The sequence below is a fragment of the Siphateles boraxobius genome, unplaced genomic scaffold, assembly GCF_051911475.1.
Source record: "Siphateles boraxobius isolate OS27281-9 unplaced genomic scaffold, OSU_SipBor_1 18, whole genome shotgun sequence".
Taxonomy (NCBI): domain Eukaryota; kingdom Metazoa; phylum Chordata; class Actinopteri; order Cypriniformes; family Leuciscidae; genus Siphateles; species Siphateles boraxobius.
In genome coordinates, this window is record NW_027508788.1 from 213,016 (window position 1) to 238,195 (window position 25,180).

At 37.0% G+C, this 25,180-nt stretch overlaps 1 protein-coding gene across 4 annotated transcripts in view; it reads right to left on the reverse strand.

Moving 5' to 3' along the window:
• Positions 1 to 4,569: 4,569 nt before the first annotated feature.
• whrna (whirlin a) overlaps positions 4,570 to 25,180 on the reverse strand; it is a 120,551-nt gene continuing 99,940 nt past the window's right edge. For 3 of the 4 annotated variants that reach the window (XM_077232762.1, XM_077232760.1, XM_077232761.1), the window contains 7 exons: positions 22,846 to 23,058; positions 21,354 to 21,566; positions 17,436 to 17,507; positions 14,315 to 14,801; positions 10,710 to 10,873; positions 9,934 to 10,056; positions 4,570 to 5,329 (listed from right to left, as the gene is read on the reverse strand). In XM_077232762.1, coding sequence (XP_077088877.1) covers positions 5,147 to 5,329; positions 9,934 to 10,056; positions 10,710 to 10,873; positions 14,315 to 14,801; positions 17,436 to 17,507; positions 21,354 to 21,566; positions 22,846 to 23,058 — 1,455 coding nt within the window. In that variant the 3' untranslated portion in view covers positions 4,570 to 5,146. The remainder of the gene's footprint in view (positions 5,330 to 9,933; positions 10,057 to 10,709; positions 10,874 to 14,314; positions 14,802 to 17,435; positions 17,508 to 21,353; positions 21,567 to 22,845; positions 23,059 to 25,180) is intronic. The other variant, XM_077232763.1, reaches the window with a different exon arrangement.

Consider the following 25,180-nt stretch of genomic DNA (forward strand, 5'->3'; position numbering starts at 1 on the left):
TTTTCTCTGTGCTTTGACACCTAATGAATGAGAAACCACAAGATGCCTCCTGTTTGCAGATAACTAACCAGTCCAGATAATAATGTGTTTGTGTGTATGAAGTGGTTTGATCATATGGGTTTTCAGGCACGCTACTAGGGAATTACTTCATATTTTAGTGAGAAGCAAGGGCCTATTAATTTTACATTATCTCACTGATTATAGTTAATGAGATTTGTACCTGCCACAAAGCACCAGAAATTGTGGGGAGATGAAGAATAGAAAGACAACGTGGTTCTTTTTCTTTCTTTTTTTCTGTACTTTATCTTTATTGGAAAATAAAACACACTTTCTGTATAAATACCATGGCTGTGTGTGTAGTCTTTTCTTTAAACTGTACAAGAGACAGAGGAACAAAGGCAGCAGTTTGTTCAGGTAAAACAACTTTTAAAATAATAAAATAATAAAATGACTAAACACATGATTCTGGGGAAAAGAGGTTTCAGCATAGTGTTTAAGTTAAAACACGAGTGATGCTGAGGGAATTATTTTGAATGGAGCTCAAGCAGAAATTTCTCTCAAATGCTGTCAGTCACTTACAACACCAGCAGATATCAGCAAGATGAAGGGTCTCAAACTTTATTTTCTTCACTTACGACTGCCAAGACATGTCACTAATGAAGTTATAAATGTAGTTTTGAAAAGTCATCTAAACCTGCATTTGGCACTCTCCACAAATACACTTCACTTTGAGTTTTCTTTTCTTTTAAAGCATTACCTCTTCGCACCAAATGTTAATTTGGCCTGTCCAACACCTCAGAGGTCATGACCTTATTAATGGTATCCAAGAATAAAAACATAAATCATAACTTTAGCATGTTCAATCAATTACATTCATTGTACTAAAGATATTTAAATTATTAACACATTTTAATGACAAAAAACATAATATTTAGCTGTTTATCTTGCTCACAAATCTAGATATTTCTGCCATTACAAAACGTACATTCTTTAACAATTTGACGTCCATGTAATCTCTTCAAATTTATAATCTCATACAAATCTCAATCTACATTTTTATAAATATGTTGAGTTGACTGTATTCATCAAGCTCAACCTTTAACCCTGTTACCATAGTTAATATAGTTTAATTAATACCATTTTGTTCCAAACTACCATAACCTTTTAATTTAAGGGTAAATCTGCTGTTAATAATTCTGGTGTATTTGTTTTATTTTTTTAATTAAATTTTCTGTTTATTTAATGTTGGTGGAAAATCATGAAATCAAGGTTGAAAAACTATACCAGTGTTATTTTCTTATTATTATATACTATTATATTATTTAGAATTAGCTTTTATTTGGATATCACATTTTATGTGCTTTCGTCATTTTTCATTAGTTTTTTCGCTTTAATTTGTTTTGATAATTTTTGTACTTAACTTAGTTAAGCTATAGTTTTTCATCGAATACTTTCGATTATTTTATTTCAATTACTCTTAATGATTTGAAGTCTTAGTTACTGATAACACTGAACTGTACTTTTACAGTAACCAAATTTTGTTTACAAGGTTACAAAAACGGCAAACCTCATTGAAAATGGACAGCAAATAAAAAAAGCTAGTTTGACTGAAGTTGGCCATCAACAAATAAGATTCATTTAAAAAAAATTAAAACTTTGAGGCCGAATCCAGAACATGCGATCTTGATTCTGTAAATCTATTTGGGGACTTGTGAATATATGTTTATATGTATCTGAAGGTCAGTAGGCCTACGGTCAGAATACATCTATGTTCTTTGATCTGTGTTCCCATCCACCTACAGCAGCTCCACATATGCGCTACACAGGAGTGTTTTCCATTTGAAGAGCTGCTTCGGTGAGATGAGATGCTGGTGCAAAGACCCCCCTCTCTCTCTCTCTCACTCTCTCTCCACAGCTGCCTTTCATACTGATACCTTTGAGCACTCAGGACTTTGCCGTGAACGTTCTCCGTGGGATGAGCACTGAAGCAATGCTTTGACAAAAGAGCACATGTCATTCCTAATGCTGCAGACGGGTGTGTGCAGAACTGAGACTTCACGGAAGAAGATTTCACTGGATAAATTCTTTACTGCTTTCTTATCACTTATTTAAGTGCACATATAACCAACTACGGGAAGTAAAAGAGATGAGGATAAAACAAATATGCAATAAGTAAAATAAAAAAGAGATCAAATCGGAGCAGCAAACATTTCAAGATGATATATATATATATATATATATATTTTTAATAAACAATTTACCTAAAATATATAGATATACCATATATACACTGTTCAAATGTCGGAGTCTAACAAGCAACACACTGTGTGGGTTTGTAGAGGAGTAAAATGGTGGCGTATGTGATCTAGGTGGGCTGTCATATTAGAGAAAGTGGGCAGGTGGGAATGCTGTGCTTGCACTAGTCAATATTTCAAAGCTTCAAGTAGATCACACACACACACACACACACACACACACACACACACACACACAGACACACAGACACACACACACACACACACACACACACACACACACACACACACACACACACACACACACACACACACACACACACACACACACACACACACACACACACACACACACACACACACCTTGGCTCTGTGGGACTGTTTCAGACACTGCCTCTGCATTCAAAGCCAGACACTTGCACACACATTACAATAACACCATTTCCTCTCCCACTCGTTCCCCCTTATATAATATGACTGACACATTGTTGCTTTGTCACCACCTCTTCCCAGTCTGATCTTTTTTTTCCCCCTCAATGCATCAATCAGATCCCTCACGGAAGATCTAAACTTTTCATTAGTTTCGATGGCTGCTTGTCTCTGATTGCAATGTCATGTTCCTGCTTCGCCTCTCATAACTGGATAAAGGGTCTCCTCATTTTCTCGCTCCATTTAAATAAATCTGAAAGGATATTTCTTTCTGAGACTCTTCACAATGCTGGCATGCTGTCAAAGGCTCTTCTCAAAACCTAGTGAGCAGCCTTGCTGTCTATGGCCTATATAAAACAGATCCTTACTGAAACATAAAGGGACAGTTCATTCAAAAATGAAAATTTTGTCATCATTTACTCACCCTCAAGTTGATTCAAACCGGTATGAGTTCCTTTATTCTGCTGAACATAAAATAATATATTTTGAAGAATGTGGGTAACCAAACAGTTGATGGACCCCATTGACTTCCATAGTATCTTTTTTCTCCATATGCTATGGAAGTCAATGGGGTCCATCAACTGTTTGGTTACCCATATTTTTAAGTGAACTATCCGTTTTAATGATTTGGAGTGGCACAAACTCAAATAGCACACAGTGAGAGACTCGACTTGCAGTTGATTTCATTAGTATGCTGCTATGCTACAGTAAATGGTTTTAAGCAATACTGAATTAATTAGATTTAAAATATCAAACATTTATTGCTTTGTCCAACATTTTTCCTGCTTTGTACATCTCAGTGAATTCTGAGATTGGCTTCTACATGAAGGATAAATCAGAGCTCAACAGTAAGGTTTTGTTCTGCTGTCCAGGTCAGTAGTTCAGATTTTTAATTGCCCTGCTAATGCTTTCACTGGCCCAAACACAAAAAAATAGAGTTAATATAACATCTTTATAATAAATATAATTATACAGGAAATGCTAAGAAAACCATAAATTCAAATACAATTTACCGGAAAATAATGATATACCCTACTATTCAAAAGTTTGGTGTCAGTAAGATTTTTTTTTTTTTTTTTAAAGAAATAACACTTTTATTCAGCAAGGATGCCTTAAATTGATCAGAAGGTACAATAAAGATTTTTGTATTGTTACAAAAAAATTGATTTCAAATAAATGCTGTTCTTTTTAACTTTCTATTCATCAAAGCATCCAGAAAAAAACGCTTTTCATAAAACTATTAAGCAGCACAACTGTTTTTAACATTGATATAAATCAAAATGTTTCTTGAGCAGTAAAGCATATCAGAATGATTTCTGAAGGATCTTGTGACACTGAAGACTGAAAATTCAGCTTTACCATCACAGGAATAAATTACATTTTAAAATGTATTAAATAAGAAAACAGTTATTTTAAATTGTAATGATATTTCACAATCTTACAGTTTTTACTGTATTTTGATCAAATAAATGCAGGCTTAGTGAGCATAAGAGACTTTTAAAAAATATGACGCCACATTTTTTGAATGGAATGGGACAGTGATGAATCCTTATTGTTGAGCCGTGATGCACTGCCTTAAAATTTGGCCAAAACAAGCTCTTCTCTTCACATCAGAAGTGCCTGCTGTCATAAAATGCTGTCTACGTAGGCAGCTCACTAGGTATTTGAACAGAGTAGCAATCTCTGAGGACTCCAGCATTTCTGTCCTAATGACTGATTGCCATGGTTTAGTAATTACTGCATGACGCAAAAAAAAAAAAAAAACAACAACCAAAACAGCACAAACAATAATAAAATATTGAAACTGGCTGACTAGTTAAAAAAAGCAGATGACAGATGTTTCAGCAGTTCTGCTCACAGCAAATTGTAGTGAGAAGCACTTTAGTTCAAATTTCTAGTTAGTCACTATTTACTAGAATCAGTAGTTATGTCCACCTCATAAACTTTACACATATATTTTAAACACATTTTATCCATTTGCACATATTTCTTATAAAATAGCTATGACTTTTAAAAAAAACACGATGATTTCCATGACACATTCACGCAGACTCGCACACCAGGACATTAAGTCATATCGTGTATCAAAAACACTACACAGATCCATGTCTAATGAAGAGTCTCTTGCCATATTGCGGTCAGGTGACCAAATCTCAGTATATTAGAAGCTCAAGGAATAAGCCAACTGAAATGATGGTCCAATCATCTAAAACAAACCGGCCAGAACAGACTGAACTTTTGCTCTATCCTGGCATTTGCCACTGGAAAGGTCAACATGGGGTTGGTCCACACAGGATTGCCTTTCAATCAGTGACTGGTTTTAAAACATCACAGAAGAGGATGAGCTGAAGTGTATGAAACGTAACAGGATTCTGGGGGTTAATCATGGCAAGACATGTCGTGGTATGTCCCAGTGCTTTTTATTCAATTTCCGCAGTCAGCATCATGGGACTCGAACGGTCCTATAGAGCCACGTTGAACTCTGTGATCAAGAAGTCAATGTAGTCCTTCTCTTTGGTTTTAAAGGCCTCCGCTATGAGACGTGCAGCTTCCCGATGTTCCTTTCCTCTGAGAGACACTCCGTTCACCTCTAGGATTACCTGACCCACCTTTAGCTGTCCACAGTTATGAGCCGAACCACCTCTCTGTGGGAAAGAGAATGAGAGATAGTTTGAGAAACTTTCATTTAACACAATGTGACAGACTGGCAGAGATTACAGATGCGAAAGTCGGTTGTCAGTCAGTCTATTTTAGTTCTAAATATGGTTACAGTCACACACAGTTTGGTGTGGTTGGTAGTTAGATTAGATTTAGCACTGAAGAGAAAGTAAAAAATGCATTTCAGATGGGAAATCACAGAAGGATGTAATCAGCGGAGTTGAAAATTAAACTAGAATATCAATTCATCACTGAGTGATCCCAGGTGGAGAACTGATTGATCATTTGCTGAAAACCCAGTTTTAAACATTAAAGAGATTTGGGACACTGTTCAACTCTGAAATTAACTTGTTCATCTATAAGTAAACATTAGGGGGTACTGATTGTGTGGCATAAATTCAGTCGTAGATCGCTGCTCTCTCGTCACTTCGATCTGGTCAAGAACAACCTAAATAAACTGCACAACCACAAATCACTTATTGTGACTTTTAAAGGGATCAGTGGTGTTATTGTTAACTAAAACTTAAAAATTAAGCATTTAACCATTTCATTTGAAAAAACTATTTTCAGAAGTTTGGTTTAACTTGAGGGAATTGTGACAGAAATATATTAGTATTGTACAGTACAATGTACTTTTTTAAAGTAGTAACACTAATAATAGTAATAGTTTATTACATCATGTTTTTTTAAGGAAAACTATCACGCAATTTTAGTTTTATTTTAAACTGAACTTCTATTGAGAAGAGCTTTGCTTGCCAGTTGTTGTTCAAATTTCATTTGATTACATTGTAAAAGATGAACTAAGTATATTTGCCCTATACTTGTACGCTTGTAATATTTTGATCGAGATATAGGCTACTTAAAAGTATTATTAAGTATTCTAAGTATATCCTATCCTGCTGGATCTTTATGCTGCCTTTGACACCGTTAACCACCAGATCCTCCTGTCAATCCTAAATATGAAGGGCATCTCGGGAAACGCACTCCAATGGTTCAAGTCTTAACTCTCAGGTAGGTCCTTTAGGGTGTCATGGAGCACCCAACATCTAGCTACTGGGGTGCCTCCGGGCTCAGTACTTGGACCACTCCTCTTCTCCATTCAGCTAGGTTCGTCATCCATAACTCCATCAAGGTCAGCCAGGAACCTTGGAGTTGTAATTGATGATCAATTGAACTTCACAGACCCCATTGCTAGAACTGCCCTGCCTTGCACAACATCAGGAGAATCAGGACCTTCCTATCAGAGCATGCTACACAACTCCTTGTCCAAACGCTTGTTCTATCCAGACCGGACTATTGTAATGCTCTTCTGGCAGGTCTTTCAGCTTGCAGTATCAAACCTCTGCAACTGATCCAGAATGCTGCAGCTAGAGTGGTCTTTAACGAGCCAAAGAGAGCACACGTCACTCCTCTCCTCACAAAGTTGCACTGGTTACCAGTTGCCGCTCGCATTAAATTGAAGTCACTGACGTTTGCCTACAGAACAATCACTGGCTCTGCTCCCTTTTACCTAAACTCATTACTTCAGACTTACGTCCCATCCAGAAACTTGTGCTCTACAAGTGAACGACATATTGTGGTACCATCTCAAAGAGGCACAAAATCTCTTTCGTGGACCTTTTCCTGGTCTGTTCATGCTGGTGAAATGATCTGCCTAACTCAACCAGAGCAGCTGAGTCTGTAGCCACTTTAAAGAAACGGCTGAAGACGCATCTTTTTCGGCAGCACTTGATCCAATAATACTAACACTTTCTCTTCTATTCTATTTTTTATTATTAAAAAAAAAAAAATTACACATACACATACATAGCATTTGCATATTGTTGTCTGACTGTTAGTTTAACTGCTTCTATTGTTCTCATTTGTAAGTAGTATACCTACAAGTTCACTGTTGTAAACTAGCTGTGTACTCAAAGTTTAATATTGTTACACTATAAGTAGCAATGCCTATAATAAGTACAACTTGACTTAAAGCCCCCCTGTAGTCAATAGTTTTATCCCTTAAAACACATCTTTGATCACCAAAAATTACATATTTAAAAGTTTTTCTCCTGTGAAAAAAAATCCTCATGCCTTATAATAGCTTAAATGAAACTCTACACCCTTGCTTCAATTAGTATACGCGTATCCATGAATATGCTGATTAGTCCAGCCTCCACTCACTCCAGCTCAGATTCACTCGGTCAATTTACTGAGATAAACGCTGCACAATGGTATTGCTCTTTACAACGTCGGGCACATAGCGGTAATTAATATGATTAGGCTTTTGCTTGACTATGTTATCAAACAGCTAATATTGTGTTGCTAATGTTACGCAAACTATGTTCCCGTTCGCCATCTCTCAGACAGCTGCCTTCTAAGAAAAATCAGAAACACTTTGTGCAACTCAGAGAACGTCAGTGGAGAAAGGCATATAGTTTATCATAACATCGTAATACACATCATACACCCGGCCGCTAAATTGCTAAATCTACCTGATTTTTCTTATCAACAGAAACATACCCGGGATAATCTGGCACCTGGCATCTGGCAGAGAGAGACTCTCCTGCTAGTTTGCTGTTAATGATATGCTAAAGCCCGCCGGTACGTTGACGTGATTGGTTAGTTTGTGACATCAGAAACACCTGAGATTTCAAACCACGTTTTTGAGACCGTCTTTGGTTCACTGCAGTTTTAAAGAGAAAATATTCAGCAATGGTGTTGACTTATGAATTTGCACATGAATTTGCACATGGTTTGTCTGAAAGCATATTAAAAACACCACATAGACAAATAAACAACATTAAAAGCTTGAATTTCACCACAGGGGGACTTTAATAAAACGAACTTGAGGGTCAGAGCATGACATCACGTACGCAACAGGAAGTAGTAAACTAATGGAGGCTTAAAATGTCACCCACTTAGATCTCAGCAGCACCCCGTCTTCTTTCATTCAATGCCTGATATTGATCGAAACAAAAGAGCACCACACATTATCTAATCCACTGCTGCTTTTGTTGTTGGATTTTCATTATGACGCTGATGAACCGCCTGCAGCTGTGGAATCAAAACCCATTCATTTCTCTTATATTCCTTTTTTTGCTCAGTCTCTCCTGTTCCCCTGCCCCTGCTCTTCGTATCTCAATCTTTTATTAAGAAGGAGCTGATTTGCTGCTAAATCAAAGGCAATCAGTTGCACTGTTATTTCAGCCTTCCCTTCCTTAGAACACACTTCATTTCCTCTCCAGCACGGGTGGACACAGAAACACTGAGAGCCTTTCACATATCATCAACTCGGTCTACAAATTGCACACCTAACTGCATGCATTCCCATAAGACTGTTCAACAGAGTGCTTGAGATTTTTAGTAAAAGAAAATACAGAATCAGGAAAAATCTGCTGCCACACTGGCGTCAAACATCTACACCAACTTCCTGCTCTACACTGGCCCACAACTGGAGGTCCATGTACTGCTGTGCTTCTGTGCTAATTATTTAATTCACTTTAAGACCTTTATATGACTGATGGCAGTAAGCTCATGATCGGGACTCATTTTGTTTCTGTCATAGTCTCAGGCTCCGTACCGGCTTCAGACCTGAAGGTTTTCAAATTGTACAATCAACTGTAAAACCTGGCAGCCGCCCAATATGAAGAACCACAGGGTACTATTGTGATTCATCAGATTCAGTATTGAAAATGTGTGGCGCTTATCCATACAAAAACTATTGCCATGTTGGTAGGATGTTTGCCAAGGTGCTATCCTGTTGCTAAGTGACATTTAAATCGCTATGTAGTTGCTAGGGTTTTCTGGGTGGTTGTTTTCTAACCCCAGTAAGAAATGCCCACCAACAAGTTTCTATGATATTCTGGTCCCTATATATTCTTGCTCCCATTTTACCAGGTGACAATGAAACAGAAAGTAAGAGGACATATCTCTCCTCAAGCTTCACAATTTGAGGTGTCGTTCATGTTTGTAGCACAAACGGTGCGGGATTAGTTAATTATAATACTTAAAAGTACATCCAGCAATTTTTTAAGATTTATGTCTAAACAAATGCATATAAAAGATCATGTTCACTCACATATGAATAACCTAATAAAAGCTGTTTTATTTCACATGCAGTGGGCCTTCTCATGAGAGCTACCATGTTGAGATAACATGACCAGCTGAATATTACCTACTTTACCCCAGTAACCCCTTCTATAATGACACTTTTGCTCGTGGAATAAACTGAACATAGCTGACAAAAAAGTGAATTTCTTTAATGCCACTGGTATCATCTGTACATTTCAGCACAATGCTACATCCATCCATGTCATTACGTGTCAGTATAAATCCAAGACGAAGCAAAAAGAATAAACAAAAAAAAGATTGTAGGCCTATACATTTAACAAGTATAACCTCATATAACATTCACATTTATGAACATATTAAAATGCCTGAGATTAAAACAATCAACATTCCGTTCACATTCACAGCTCTATAGGTGTGTAAATTTGTAGTTCTCTCTGCTGTCAGATGTGAGGGGGCTCATGATCTTATCAACCCCAAAATTATATTATTTAATATAATATAACCCTGTATATACTAGAACACTGTATGGGCCACTCACTTGTATGGTAACGATGCGTGGGAGGGGCTGCCGTGTGTTTGCCCCGCCTTCTATTGCAATGCCCAGAGTGCTGGCACTTTTTGCCACCCTCACTAGAGAGGAGGTCGGCTCCAACAGACCCGGCTGCAAGGTAGATTTAGAGACAAATTAGAGACAGGACAGGAAAGATGAGGAGAGAGTGAGAGAGAGAGAGAGAAGAGAGACAGTAAAGTAGCAAATCAAGGAGAGGGAGAGAGAATGAAAGAGAACAGAGATAGAAAGACACATTTGGCTTTGATGATAGACATTGCTTTGTGTCTGACAGCCTAAAATAAGGCCACAGGAAGTGGCTTGTGCCCAACCGCACTGTCCTCAGATGGCACTATTAGTTCGATCTACGAGAACAACAACACAGCTCATGCGTATAAGGAAAGCCGAGAAGCATATAGCTAAAGGACGGCCAGAAGGAAGACGGACGCGTCTTGACTCAGCACACTGAGATTGGTTTTTCAGAGAGCTGTTGGATCAGTGATATGAGATGAGATGAAGTGGATGAGTCAACAAAGAAAGAACAGAAAAAACTAAAGGAAATATATGTACGAAAAGAAGAAAAGTGAAAATTAATCGTTAAAAGTCAAGCACTCTCAGTCACAGGGAGAGGGAGGGGACAGATTTACGTGACTGCACTCTTCTGTCAACACTCTTTTACTCTCATTCACACTTTTAAAACCATCCCTCTGTCACTGTCATTAACTCTCACACACCCATCTCTCTCTCTCTCTCACTCTCGGTCTCACCGGTTTGGCAGATGTTTCTCCTCCTCCGTGCCCATCCCGTGGGGCTCTGGTCCGGGCGGGACGTGGGCTGCTTTCCTTACTTAGACGTCCAGATTCAGCAATATCCACACCGCTGTCTTCGCTGAGGGTCTGTCCGCTGTCTGAGAGCTGGGACAACGTCCCTCCTGAAAGAAGACAATAAGCAAGTTTAGATGCAGTTAGAATCGAGCTACAGGAGGTTTTTGTGTAGTCGAGCTGCAGTCTCCATCTGTTTGTCCAAAAATGCATGACAACACGTAATGGAATATATATATATATATATATATATATATATATATATATATATATATATACAAGCATTGTGTATCACCTCTGCCTTTTGGAGCATGTGCACAGCGTCAAGGCCTGATTAACTTATACATGCTGGATGAAGCTGAGCTACAATCACATTATCTAGGTCTGTTAGTCCAACATTGCAAAAAACAGATTTATGTATGAATACACTACACATTTGCCAGGATTTTTGGTCCTGATTTGCAGTCTGGAGATTTCACAGAAAATTATTAGTATATGATGGGCACGGACTCGGGTTTTTAGCTTCAGGCTATGATTCCATCCAGTTAGAGGATATTAAACATGTTTTATATTTTGAGCTGATTTTAGAAGCATCCAAAATCTGGGTAGTCTGAGTAGGGACTATTCGTTAAAACAGTGCGTTAGATACTGTATAGTATGAATATGGGTAGTATAAATGAAATTCGGACGTACTACATCCGGCAACCGCCATGTTGTTACTGTTATGTGACCTACCAGCATCAGTTCCATCGCTTCATCACTTCCATTCCTAAATCCTCTTTCGTGGCCTCATGGGATAGTAAAGTGTCCATCGAATACGCACCTCAGAATTTCGGTGGAAGTAGCTAATAAGTCACCCAGGGACTTTTCACCTAATGTTTCTCAAATACTATTGCTGCGTCCTAATTTGCCTACTTATACTTTGCCCTAAAAGTATGTACTGTTTTTGTGAAAAAAAGAACATACTTTTTGAGTGTGTAGCAGCTTTGGAACATACTTTGTCATAATTGCATCTTTACTTATGCTCTGTCGTTTAGTTACGCTCATTCTGTCACCATTTAAACTGCCCATCTTGTCACAGTTAAAATCCTCCACATTCAATTGAATTTAATTTCCTACAGTTTCGGACAGAAATGTAGTAGCACATTAATCGGCCAGTCGTGGGTCTTTCATGCAGAGACTCTCCTCATGTGTGTTTGCAATTTGCATAATGATGCATTTAATGACAAGTTAATGACCAAACGTATCTTTATAAAAGTTTACAATACTGTTGCAGATGAAATATAATGTGGATAACACTGAATAAAAATATTTTCTGATTATTAATCACTTAAACCCTTTTATCTAAATCTCTTTACTTGACCATCAAACTAGTTTTGTTTAAAGTTTAAACCCTGTGGTGAAAATCAAGCTTTTAATGTTGTTTATGTCTATGTGGTATTTTTAATATGCTATCAGACAAACCATGTGCAAATTCATAAGTCAACAGCTTTGCTGAGTATTTTCTCCTCAAAACTGCAGTGAACCAAAGACAGTCTCAAAAACGCATTTTGCTGGTGTTTCTGACGTCACAAACTACCCTGTAGCCAATCATGTGTGGGCGGGCTTTAGCATTTAACTGCTGTGAAACAGGGTAGCCATACCGGTATTTTTTTTTTATATGAAAAATCATGCACATTCAGCAATATAGCAGGTGAATCATGTATATTATGATGTTATGTCATGAACTATATGCCTTTCTCCACTGACGATCTATAATGTTCAAAGCGTTTCTAAGGATGCTGATTTTCAGAAGGCAGATTGAGATGGCGAACGGGAACATGGTTTGTGTACCATTAGCAACAAATTGATAGCTATTTGATAACGTAGTCATGCAAAAGCCTAATCATATTAACTACAGTTATGTGTACGACATTTTAAAGAGCGATACCTTTGTGTAGAGTTTACTACAGTAACTTGAGTAAAAGTTGGCCGAGTGGGTCTGTGATCTTGGGTGAATGGAGGTGGGGCTAATTTGCATATTCATGGTTCAAGCTATTTTAAGGCATACTACAATTTGGGACACACTTATTCTAATTTTGAATACTATTTAGAACGGATAGTATGCAAATTGGGACGCAGCATATGTATTAAGGCATACGGTACTACTGTTTTAGTGTACTGTTTTTTGCATACCATATAGTGGGGAAGTATTCGATTTTGGACATGCATCGCCTAGCAACGAAGCACATGATTCTGCATTAGTTTGCTGTGTTAGGGAAACTCCACTTTGTAAATTCCATTTCTAAAGTCAGCAAGTGGAAGATGTAAGATGGTGTAATTTGTTCAAATTTTAAAAGTGTAGTGTATTCCAGCCATTATATGATTTCAGTTGGACTAAAGTGCTTTGCATGACATTTTAAAAAGAAAAATTGTTGCTTTGGTTAGACTGAAATTGAACTTTTAAACTGCACGTAAAGACAGATAATTCATAAGTTAATAAATGCATAAACTTTTTAACAATTTTAACAATAAAAATGTTAACAATCATAACATTTATTCTTTTTAAGAACCAAGTGTATGTGCATTTTTGAACAGGGTCGTTTTTATAAATGCAGCTATTATTTAGGATTGTCTACTATGTAAATCTGTTATGTGAAAGAGCTTAAGCAAGGGTCACATTAGACTTTGAGCATGCAAAATCTCTATGGACACTGCAACATTCATAATACTGCAACACTGCTGTCTTTTAAAAAAAAACATAATTAAACATTATACATTCAAAACAAAAATATGCAATCTACTCCACTTTACTGCAATCTTGCAGCTTGTAATTGTGTTTCCTTTCCCGCAATTGTATGCGTATGAATGAAAGCCAATGGAAGTGCAGTGTGATTGCTCCCTTATTCAGGACAGCACAACATAAAACACAAGTAAGTTTTTTTTTTTTACAATCCCTCTTATTTTGTGAAATTTAACATTGCAGATTCTGCAAGGTGTATTTACATTTATGACCACAACTGTAGCAGTTCTCCAAAAAACCCATGTGGTTATTTTATACATGTAAAACATAAGGAAAGTGATTAAATTATTGAATTTTATGCAATATGCATAATGCATTTATGACCGCAAGTGTAGCAGTTCTCCAAAAAACCCATGTGGTTATTTTATCCATGTAAAACATAGGGAAAGTGATTAAATTATTGAATTTTGATATCTGGCTGACAGAGGTGTAAAGTCCAGGGGTCAGAAAGTAAAGGTCCTGCCATATGATTATTCCACCCATGAACTCAGCCAGCTGATTTCCCTAATTAGCTCTATCTCCTGGCTGAAAAACTGTACTAATTAGCAAATCCGGATGATTGGAACAAAATACTGAGGAGGACTTTTACTTTCTGAACCTGGACTTTACACCTCTGCTGTCTGAACTGTTTCCTTTAACATTGCGGATAATGACTGTTTAGCCATTAAATGAGTAAAAATAACCAAATTGAATAGAAATCGGCAGTTGGTTAATGACATATTAAATATTCGCAGCTGCCCCACAATGCATCAAATCTGTGCAGTCTCACCTCGTGCCTGTGGCAGCGGGCGCACCTCGTTCACATCAGGTTCTGCGTTGGGCCTGTGCACCTCCACCATGACAAAATGCTGTTTGGATGCTGGGGACGAAGGGGCGGGCTTATCTGGGCAGGGGGGCGGAGGAGGAGGCGGCCCAGGTGGTGCAGAAACATTAGGGGCGGGTGGAGGATTCGGAGACGAGGACTGGACATCAGGCTTCCCCTTACTAGGAGACTGGACCCGAGGGAACGGGCCAATAGGGTGCTGGCTCATGATCTTGAGGGTGTCAGGAGGACATGTGCGAGGTTTGGGAGTTTTTGGGTGTTTGGGTTCTTTGGTATGGGAACGAGAAGGGGCGGTGAAATACAAGCCCGATTGGGAGGAGCTGGAAGAGTGACGTTTACTAAGTGTGGATTTTCGACTGGGGCGGTGCTGAAGCCCTGGGGGAGGAGGAGGTTTAAAGGAAGGAGGGGAATCTGAGGTGGAATGAACCTCATCCTAGGATGAAAGAGGAGAGCATTAGTGATGACATATTTCAGGTTATATTTCAAAGGAGATCAAGAAAACATACCGCATTCAATAACAATCATCGCAACTTACAATGCACCATATTCGTATACTTCATACACACACATACATATAAAACATACGACAATTATGCACAAGCCATTGATTTGAGGACAAGAACAATTTCTCTCGGAACAATCGGTTCATTCAGATCAAGAGGCAAAGCAAGAAACAAAACAAAACAAAAAAGTAAAGAAAATGAACAAACTAAGGCTGAACAGGGTGAGCAGAAGCCAGATGAATGAGGTGTCAGTGCCATCAGAAAGTAATCAAACCAAGATGTGATCCGTCTGTGTGGTTTTTTATCTAGGCCTGAACCTTCTTTGGAAATGTTACTTTCACGCACTTCTGACTTGTTGGCGTCTCCGCCTGATTGAGCTGTGCTGGTGCTTCATCAGTTTATCAACAGCAAACTCTCAGAGAAAGACTCTAATCTTCCTCAGCCATCTCTCTCACAACGAGCAGCCATCAGCGACAGTGTCATCATCTCCTCTATTTCTCTCCTTCACTCTTTCCTTCAAACAACCATCAACTGTCTGAGTAGCCAAGTCTTTAGAACCGTTTGAGATAGGGATGGGCGGCATGACAGTATAAAATGTGTCAACCGGTAGAGATTTAGCTATACTGTGGCACTGTAGATATGCAGGACAGCTTAATGTAAGTTATCTTCACAGTGACAACAAACATGAAGTAATGTGAAAATAAGGACTAGGATTGAAGGATTAATCATTCTGGCGCATGCAAAGCACAGTTTAGTTAGTTTAGTTTATATAGTCCTGGTCAGAATTATTGGCACCCTTGGAAAATATGAACAAAGAAACCTGTGAAAATATAAAAGACAATCATTTTGACCTTTTATTTAAAAAAAAAAAAATCACAAAAATCTAACCTTTCATTGAAGTAAAACAATAGAAAATGGGTGGGGGTGTGGCTCATTATGAAATTAATTATTTTCTACAATACACATTGGCCACAATTAATGACCCCCTTTTATTCAATATTTCTTGCTACCTGCTTTGGCCAAGATAACAGCTCTGAGTCTCCTATAATGCCTGATGAGTTTGGAGAACAACTGACAAGAGCTCAGAGACCATTCCTCCATACAGAATCTCTCCAGATCCTTTATATTCCCAAGTACATGTTGATACATTCTCCTCTTCAGTTATCTATAGGGTTCAGGTCAGGGGATTAGGATGGATACAGCAGAACTGGAGTTTGTTTTTGGATGAGAGCAGATGATTTTTTTATGAAATCCTCCCATACAACTTGCGGTGATGTACTGTAGGTGCAGTTAAATTTTTTTTTTTTAGGCTTCCTGATTCCGAAGCCTTAACTATTTTCTGCAATTCTCCATCTATGATCCTTGAACAGTCTTTGGCCACTATTCTCCTCGCCATGCATTAAGACAATACTGTCAGGACCACAATCGTCAATTAGCATACAGACAATTAGCATACAGTTTGGGCTGGCGGTATGACTCTGTTCTGGGCAAGACCTCCCATACAGCCTAGCATGAATGAGCAGGGAGAACAGCAATAAACCCCCTTAGGGTAAACAGAACCAACATGAATGTATTGTAGATATCATTAATTCAATATTTGAATGTACAACATAATCGAGAATTTAGTCTTGATTCAAAGGGGAATCAGAATGCCAAATCCTGACTGACGAGAGGAGGAGCTGGGGATTGAGGGGTGTAATTCGCTCCTGAGAAATGCAATTGCTGCTGATGATACTGAAGGAGCTTATATATGTATACAGTGATAGGCGTCGTATTCCTGCTGAGAGTCAGCTGATGCGTGCTTGACTGACATGACCTGCCAGAACTGACGCTTTGCTTTATTATAGACACGTGTCCTATTTTCTTACAGCTACTTTCTTTTTTGTGAAGCTCAACAATTTTTTGCTGCACATTAAAACTGTATGCTTTGGTTTTACCCATTGTGATGAATGATTAAGGGAATTTGGCGTTTGTGTTAAACTCATATTTATACATTTAAGTAAATATGAAGAGGAAAAAACTTCAGATATATTTCACTCATAATAATTATAGGAGTACCAACAATTGGGGCCAATGTGTATTACAGAAAAACATTTATTTCATAATGCTATTTCCGCACCACATTGATTAGTTTTACTTCAATGGAAGGTTAGATTTTTGTTATTTTTTCTTAATGAAAGAACAAAGGGATAAACAATGCAGATTTATTTTCACAGTCTTCTTTGATCCTATTTACCAAGGGTGCCAAAAATTCTGACGCTGTGGTCAGAACTTTTGTATAATTTTGTATTTTTGTATATATTACAGTATACACACACCCAAAATTACTTGAATTACTCTACCGTGTCATATCATTGGTCATACCACCCACCGCTACAGTATGTTGACAGGTTCATACGAAAGCCATCGTCACACTGGTCAAAATCTGCCCATGGTAATTTTTCAAGGTGTTCAATGCCAGTTCTCGAAAATCGCAATGTCATCCATGCACACCTATAACACTCTCCTTTTTCTCTGTTCTCCCTCTATTATCTTTCCTGTTCTCCTCAAACTGAGGGGCTTACCAGAGAGATGTCTGGCAGGGCATTGCTACGCTCGAAAGACTGTTCCCCGTTGTTCTCTGCCACACCGTCGTTCTGGGAGAGAGAAAAACAAAAGAGAGAAAACAAGAACAAGAGACTATAAACAAATGAAAAACACAGCTGTGTGTTTATCCCTTAAACAAATGTTCAATTCAAATTGCATTTTGTTGAGCACCCATTCAACAGAGCGGCATCAAAACAATAGCATTTACAGTCCTACATTTCAATCTCACATCCAGCCTCATTTTCAGTCCAACACTCGTCTCTCATGAACAAACACATATCGCACAGAGAGCAAGAAAAGTCCTGATTTAGCATGTGCTCAGTTGCAATAAGATAGATGTGATTTCATGACTTTGGTAGTTCAATACATTCAGACCTGTGATTCACCTCATTAAAACTGCCCTCGACCAAAACAAAAGCCTCATCAATTCACTTTATTTACTTGCACACCACTTACAAGGCTAATTTGTTTGCTACTTGATCAGCTAAACTTTGAATGTGTTTTGGTTGTCATTCTTGCGATTTTTTTGCTTTTTTCTTTGCTGTGTATTTGTATATTTCATAATTCACATATAACACCTCTGTATTTAATATTTGAAAACGGCTGAAACTATTTGTAAAAACGATATTAGAAATATTAGACCAGAATTATTTTCACATTTATAGGCCTTGTATTGTAAAATAATAGCAAGACACGTCTTACTATTGAGTTGCGGAGTCTATTGATTCTTCATGAGCTGCATGGAAAATAATCAACATAAAATGCAAACAAATGACTCTTGTTATGAGTCGGTAGTTAAGAGTTGTGAGTTGTTCAAAAAAGTTAAGGCCAATTCACACAAAACATGTTTTTCCATTTCACTGTGCAAAATGCGGTACTCAAGTTAAAAGAAATTCAACCTGAAGTTATTCTCGTTACTCTTGAGTCTTGCCTTTTTAATAGTGTTAAACAAAGAAAATAACCAGTATACGAAAAAAAAGTATTGTAGTATTTGCTTTTATATTATTAGTAATAAAAAGGCAAACATTAAAATACTTTATTTACCGTCAGCATTCGGAAAATACGCTTTTATGTAATTTAAACAAATCTTGGAATATTTAATAAACATTTTATTTTCAGACCTTCTGAAGCATGCATTTGTGACCGCATACAAATGCGTGTTACTCTGTGCATGACGGTCAGTCCGTGTGAACCGAATGCATACAGGAGAGTTCATTTTCACTTGAGATGCACGATCGACAAACTTTAAACCCTTGATTTCAAACTATGCTGCATTATATTCAGTTGCCCACTCTGTCATATTGATGTCATTTTTACTGTGATCTTTGTGAAAATTGTCACCAAATCTTTATTTAAAAAAAAAAAGATTCCCAATGTGCACAAACTTACCAGATTACCGAGTGTCTTAGTTACAGTGTTTACTTCCTTTTGATTCATATATTTTTTCAACAATTTCTTTATTTGTGAAAAATACTGTAATAGGATCTCAGAATCAAGAAGTTGCCATTTAAAGTATGTTTATTTTACAGATTTATTTTTAAATCCATTTCAAATTATTTATATCTAATTTATTAAATATGAAGTAAAATAAATATAAATTATGAATATATTGGCTTTATATCGGCCATCCTGCTCTCTAAGATACCAGTATTGGCCTTCAAAAAATCAACATCGGTCAACCACTAGATTTTACCGTCAATAACATGTTCTGCGTGAACCGGCTCTTACCATTTTAAATCAGTCTGATGAATCCTTAATGAAATTAATCCATTACAGGATTTAGTGAATAAGCAACTCATTTAATGAATATAAAATAATCAATTTCTAAATAAATAAATTAAATAACTTAAAAATCCCAAGTGACCTGTGCAACAATTAGCCAATGACATCAAATCACTTTTGACCCATATGACAAATCTGGATGGACGCAGTCATTCATTTCTTCTTCAAACTAAAACAGACAGAAGAGCAGACTCAGAAAGCACAGACATTGTAGTGTGCTGGCTCAGGTCCTTCACCTTCCCACAATCCCCTACTGTGCTCCACTGGAGCATAAATCAGGATGCTCTCTGCAAGACTTCTTTTTTTTTTTTTTTGTCTGGGGGGGCTTATCTGCGGTGACAGCTCTGCATATGGCTGATGAGATGCGGTATCAGGATGAGACTCCCAGAGCGAACGTTACGTCTGCGGTGCTCCGCAGGGCTACGGTGTGGGCCGCCGCTGCTTCTTGTAATTACTGGAGCCAGAACTGGCAAGCTTACAACAACACCGATCCACAGAGGAGGGCCACGAACAAAGCTTGCATACAAATATGTTCGCTCATTTCCAAAGTGCACACACTCATACATACAGACAAATGACCCATGATGAAGAGGTACAAAGTCACAGCGGGCACATTTCTGCACATTGCTACATGCATGCACTTACTGTATGTCTGATCACTGCAACCCACACATACACACACAGACAGACATCAGATGTGAGGGATTTTCAGAGGGATCAATCCATGCAGAGAATGAAGAATGTTCTTCTTGTATGTGTGCGTGAGTATTCAAAAGAAACCAAAGATATAAAAAGCAAACTCATTCTTTAATATGTGTGTGTGTATGCAAAAGAGATAAATCCAACCCCAAAACACACGTACTATATATACTATATGCATGTACGTTTGTGATCATGCATGTTTACATACCCTTACAAAATTTTACCATAGTAACCATATTTTCCACTAAGATATCATAGGTATTAAAAAAGAAACTATAATTTGAGTGTCGATGAATCAATTCTAGGGTGTTGTGGGTCGTTGCAAGGGAGTTAATAAGGTGGTCTGATAGTATTCTTTTTTTTTTTGCGTTCAAAGCTGTTGCTAACAAGCTCTAAGTATATATTTTTTGTGTTCCTATATTGTTCTGGGTGGTTGGTTACTTGACAAAAATTATCCCCATCATAAGGCTCTATGATATTCTGGTCCCTAAAGATATTGTTCAAGTACCTCCTTCAATGTAAATAATATAAGTGATTTTTTCAACAATTTTTTTACTTAACGGGCAAAAATAATAAGACTAATCGCTTTGAAATGTAATAGCACACTTCACAGTATTCTGTAACATTCATATTTGTCAAACAAATGATGCAGGACAAACTGTGCTGAATATTACTACGGTATTTAATTATGGGGATACTAGTGGTATTTTGTATGGTATTACAGTGGAAACGATGGTTACTATGGTACATTTTGTAAATTTAAGTGAGAGATTGTTTAACCTACCTCCATCATATCTATCAGCCAGAGCAGTCTTTCCTGTTTTATTGAGAGGGATAGGGAATTGGTGTTAAACTGTTCCTGCAATTTACACTGGGAGTCAGCAGGCTTAAAAATCCGTCACAAAACACTTCTCCATCTGTCACACCAACACCCCTGAGACAAGTACAAATCTAAACAGCTGCACTTTCACGACGACACGTAGATGAGTTGAGGTGAGACATGCCTAGACAGAGTGAGACAGGAGGACAGACAGGTTTCGAGTGATGGACATAAAAGCCTCCAACAGAAAGGACAAAAAATGTTTCCCAATTCCCACAGCAACTTTAGAGCCCTTCATCTTGTATCCTTGTAATCTGCACACACCTTCTTTGTGTCCAAATTGGCCAGCAATTTTGTGAACAGCTTTTTATGTCTATGTCACACACATACCCAGACAAACACACACAACAACAATGCCTTCCACTCATCCCACACAAATACAGACGCAGAGCCCTAAGCACTAACTGATTATAGATTATGGATAGGCCTACAGACACTGGGTCTTATTCAATAATAATTGCGGCACAAGTGTTCCTGCTTATGTGCAAAGAAAGTTGTTAATCTCATTGTAAATGTGGATGCCTGCTCTTACCCGTGCAGAGCTGAGAGTGGTGTTGGTCATGAAGCTGGCTGAGGAGGAGGCCAGCGTATCAGGGTACGAGACCATGGAGAAGGAGTCCTGAAATCCAGCTCCACCCCCTTGCCTTGCCTTTAGGGCTTCGATCTCTCGTTTTAGAACCAGGCCGTCAAATCTCTCCACATCCTGAGGGGTCACGAGCCCCCTCACCTCTGACAGCAGAGAGAACTGCAAATACACACACGTACAGAGCTGTGAATGTGACCGGGCTCGTGTTGATTGCTTTAATCACAGGGGTTTTACTATATTCATAAATGTGAATGTAATATGAGGTTATACTTGCTGTAAATCACCAGACAATGATGGCCCATAATACTGATAATGTCAGTATTATGTGTTTTATTAAAAATAATTCATTCAGCCAGTAAAAGTCTTTAATAAAAAAGATTGCGCATCGTTCAAAATTTGGGGTCTTTTATTTGATCAAAAATATGGAAAAGACATAAGTATTGTAATATATTATTACAATTTAACATAACTATTTTCTGTTATAATATATTTGAATGTATGTAATTTATTCATGTGATGGAAAAGCTGAATTTTCAGCATCGTTACTCCAGTCTTCTGCCACAAGATCAAATAATTCTAAGATTGTAAGATTTAGTGCTCATGAAACAATTATTATTATCATTACCAATTCTAAAATGATAAAAAAAATATTATTCTTATTCTGATGAATAGAAAGTTCAAAAGAAAATAATTTACTTAAAGTAGAGATCATTTTTACCATTATAAAAGTCTTTACTTTCACTTTTGATCAATTTACAGTAATGCACCCTTGCTAAAACAAGGTATTAATAAAAAATAAATACTGAAAATTCCAAACATTTCAAAGTGTAGAGTAACTTTATCACATAGGCCTACTTATTTAAAAAATTTTTACTGCCATCATTTCTACAAAATAATAGTATAAATTTTGTTACAATATAACTATAATAATATGGTATTATCTAGCATTATCAGCATAAAACAAACTAAAAAGATAAATAAAACTGGCAAAGATTCATAAAACGTATAGTTTTATCATACCATATAACAATACCATATTATTGTAAAATTGTCTTTAAAAATAATTAAAACAAAAGTAAATAAAGTTAAAATGTTTAAATATGCTAAAATACATTTTAATAATAATTTATTATAATGATTTTGGTAAAAACTATGACCATTATTTAATTATTATTTTTTGTGAAATGTGAACATGGTTCTAAAAATTAAGTCAAGAGCAAAACTATTGGTGGCATATTATTATTAATTATTTTGAATATGTTAAGTCCGAACAAGATCACATTCATGTTTTTTGATGAGCATGGTGCCAAGTGCTCGATTCCCATTGGATGCATTAACCGATACAAATATACAGTATACCTTAAATACTATGCAAGTTGTTTTGGATGAAATTGTCTGCCAAATGCATAAATGTAAAAGTAAAAATAAATGTCTCCACCTTGGCATGTGTATTGAAGAGCTCAAAGAGGGCCATGACGAGCTGCTCAACACCGATGTGTCCATCACGGTACTCTTGGATGTAGTAACCCATGGTCTGCCTCTCTGGTTCGGTAAGTACATGTCTCGCCTGTTCCTCCAGCATAGCCCTGCTCTGGTTCACCAAACTGGACAGAGTCACCTGAGATCCCGCCACACCTTTATAAAAGCCACCCTGAGGAGAGGGAAAGTGAAAAGTGTGAAAAGAAGAAATGCAAATATTTTAAGAGCAGACTCATATTAATATTAATATTAAATTTCAGACACCTGTCGGTGCCTCACTGAGTCTCAAAGCACACACTTTAAATCTTCCATCTTTATTTTTTTTTAAATGAAAACATGGCTTCATTGCTACTACCATAACTCACATCTCCATAAAGGATTATGACTAGTGCAGTCTTTAACCCTCCTCCCTTCTCTCTCTCTCTCTCTCTCTCTCTCTCTCTCTCTCTCTCTCAGGTTTCAGCCTCTCTTCTCGAGAGCAGCTTTCCCTTTAATTATTCTCCTAATCAAAAAGCACTGCTCCAGAGTCAACATGATCATCGATCTGTGTTACGCTCAGCTTAGAAGTGGCATGCTCTCCAGCCAAAGGATGAACACTCTCCACAACACTTTTGCAAACCAATCTGAAAAAACTAGCGAACTAAACTAACTTACTCACTAAATACTTACCTACTCAGTATTGCACAGACCAGTTGATCAGTTTTATGTTAATTTTGGGTCAATTAGAGAAATATCACATGGCTTAAATTCATTTGATCTAGTTATGTCAGCTTGAACAGTCTATTGACGGTCTTGTTGGGTGGAGATATATGTTTGTTGGCTGTCTGGTTTGCAGATGCGGTCGAGCAGCACTAGTGTCTATGTTATCAAACCGTCTAAAGCCACAAGGATTTAAACTCAGCTGGATCAATACAGACAGAAACAGTGGGTGAGGTGAGTGAATGCTGATCATGCCTGAACTATTCTTGCCCTTATTCTTTTCTTTCTCTTTAGAACAATGTGTGAGCTCGATGAGAGCTTAGATGAGCTCTTTTGTAGAGCACTCCATAAGGAACCAATGCATTTTGGTTGCATCACACGACAGACCATTTATTTTCACAGTATTTCTGATGAAAACTCCCCGACCGGTTTGACCATAAGGCTAATGTCCTATACTGGACATTGAGGAATAGCTAGTCTAGACAGAAAAAGAATGAGATTAAAAACAAAATTGGAAAAGTGAACAAATAGATAGAAAATTATTAAATATAATTTGTTTTTTTAGAAAGTTCCACAATGCACGGTGCAAAAAATAATTCCTGTCGTGATCTAATATATTACCGTCACCAGGGCCAGAGTCCAAGAGAGTAACTTAAGATGATGTATGTGATCCATTTCCTTTATTTCCCTTTTCTCTTCCTTTTAGTCTGAAAATTCATGGATTTCACATAGATTCCATCGGTTAGAAACTCTTGAGGTTGCTTTACATTTTAACTTATATTCATCCTCACCTGGAGTACAAAATGTTTCTGATACGCTCCTAACTTGAAGCGATGCAACTAACTTTACTAAATCTTTATTTTTTCATATTATATACTATATAATATATTATATAATATAATATATATTATTATATATATATATATAATATTATAGATAAATATTAAGGACGATACGATTTTTTATGTTTTTAAAATAATTATCTTATGTTCACCATGGCTGCATTTATTTTGTAAAAACTGTAAAATATTATTACAATTTAAAATAACATTTTAATATATTTTAAAATGTAACTAATTCCTGTGATGAATGTCAGCATCATTACACAATTACACATAATCATTTCATAATTAGAATTATTCTAATATGCTGATTTTGTATTCAAGAGACGTTTCTTATAATAGTTGAATTATATTTTGTATGTTGAAAACATTTGTCCTGCTACATTGAACATTGAACTGTAATGCGTTTTTTCAAAGTTATTTGTTGAATACAAAGTTCAAAAGAAATGTGTGTAAATACTTTACTGTCAATTTTGAGCAATTTCTTTAAAAAAACAACAACTTTTGAACAGTATAGTTTATATATCTATAACACTTCCTCACACAAGTGTCTGTGTCTAGTTTGATGAGAGGTTATAAAGCTCTTGCCTCCAGAGCACTCTGGGATATTAGCATCACTGCTCAATTACAAAAAAGAAAAAGTTGTGCAGAATGTCGCTAACAAAAGATGATCAATAAAACTAGCGAGAGAAAAATGTGTCTTTATAATTCTTTAAGAATGATAGCGACCAAGACGGGATTCGATCATGCGGC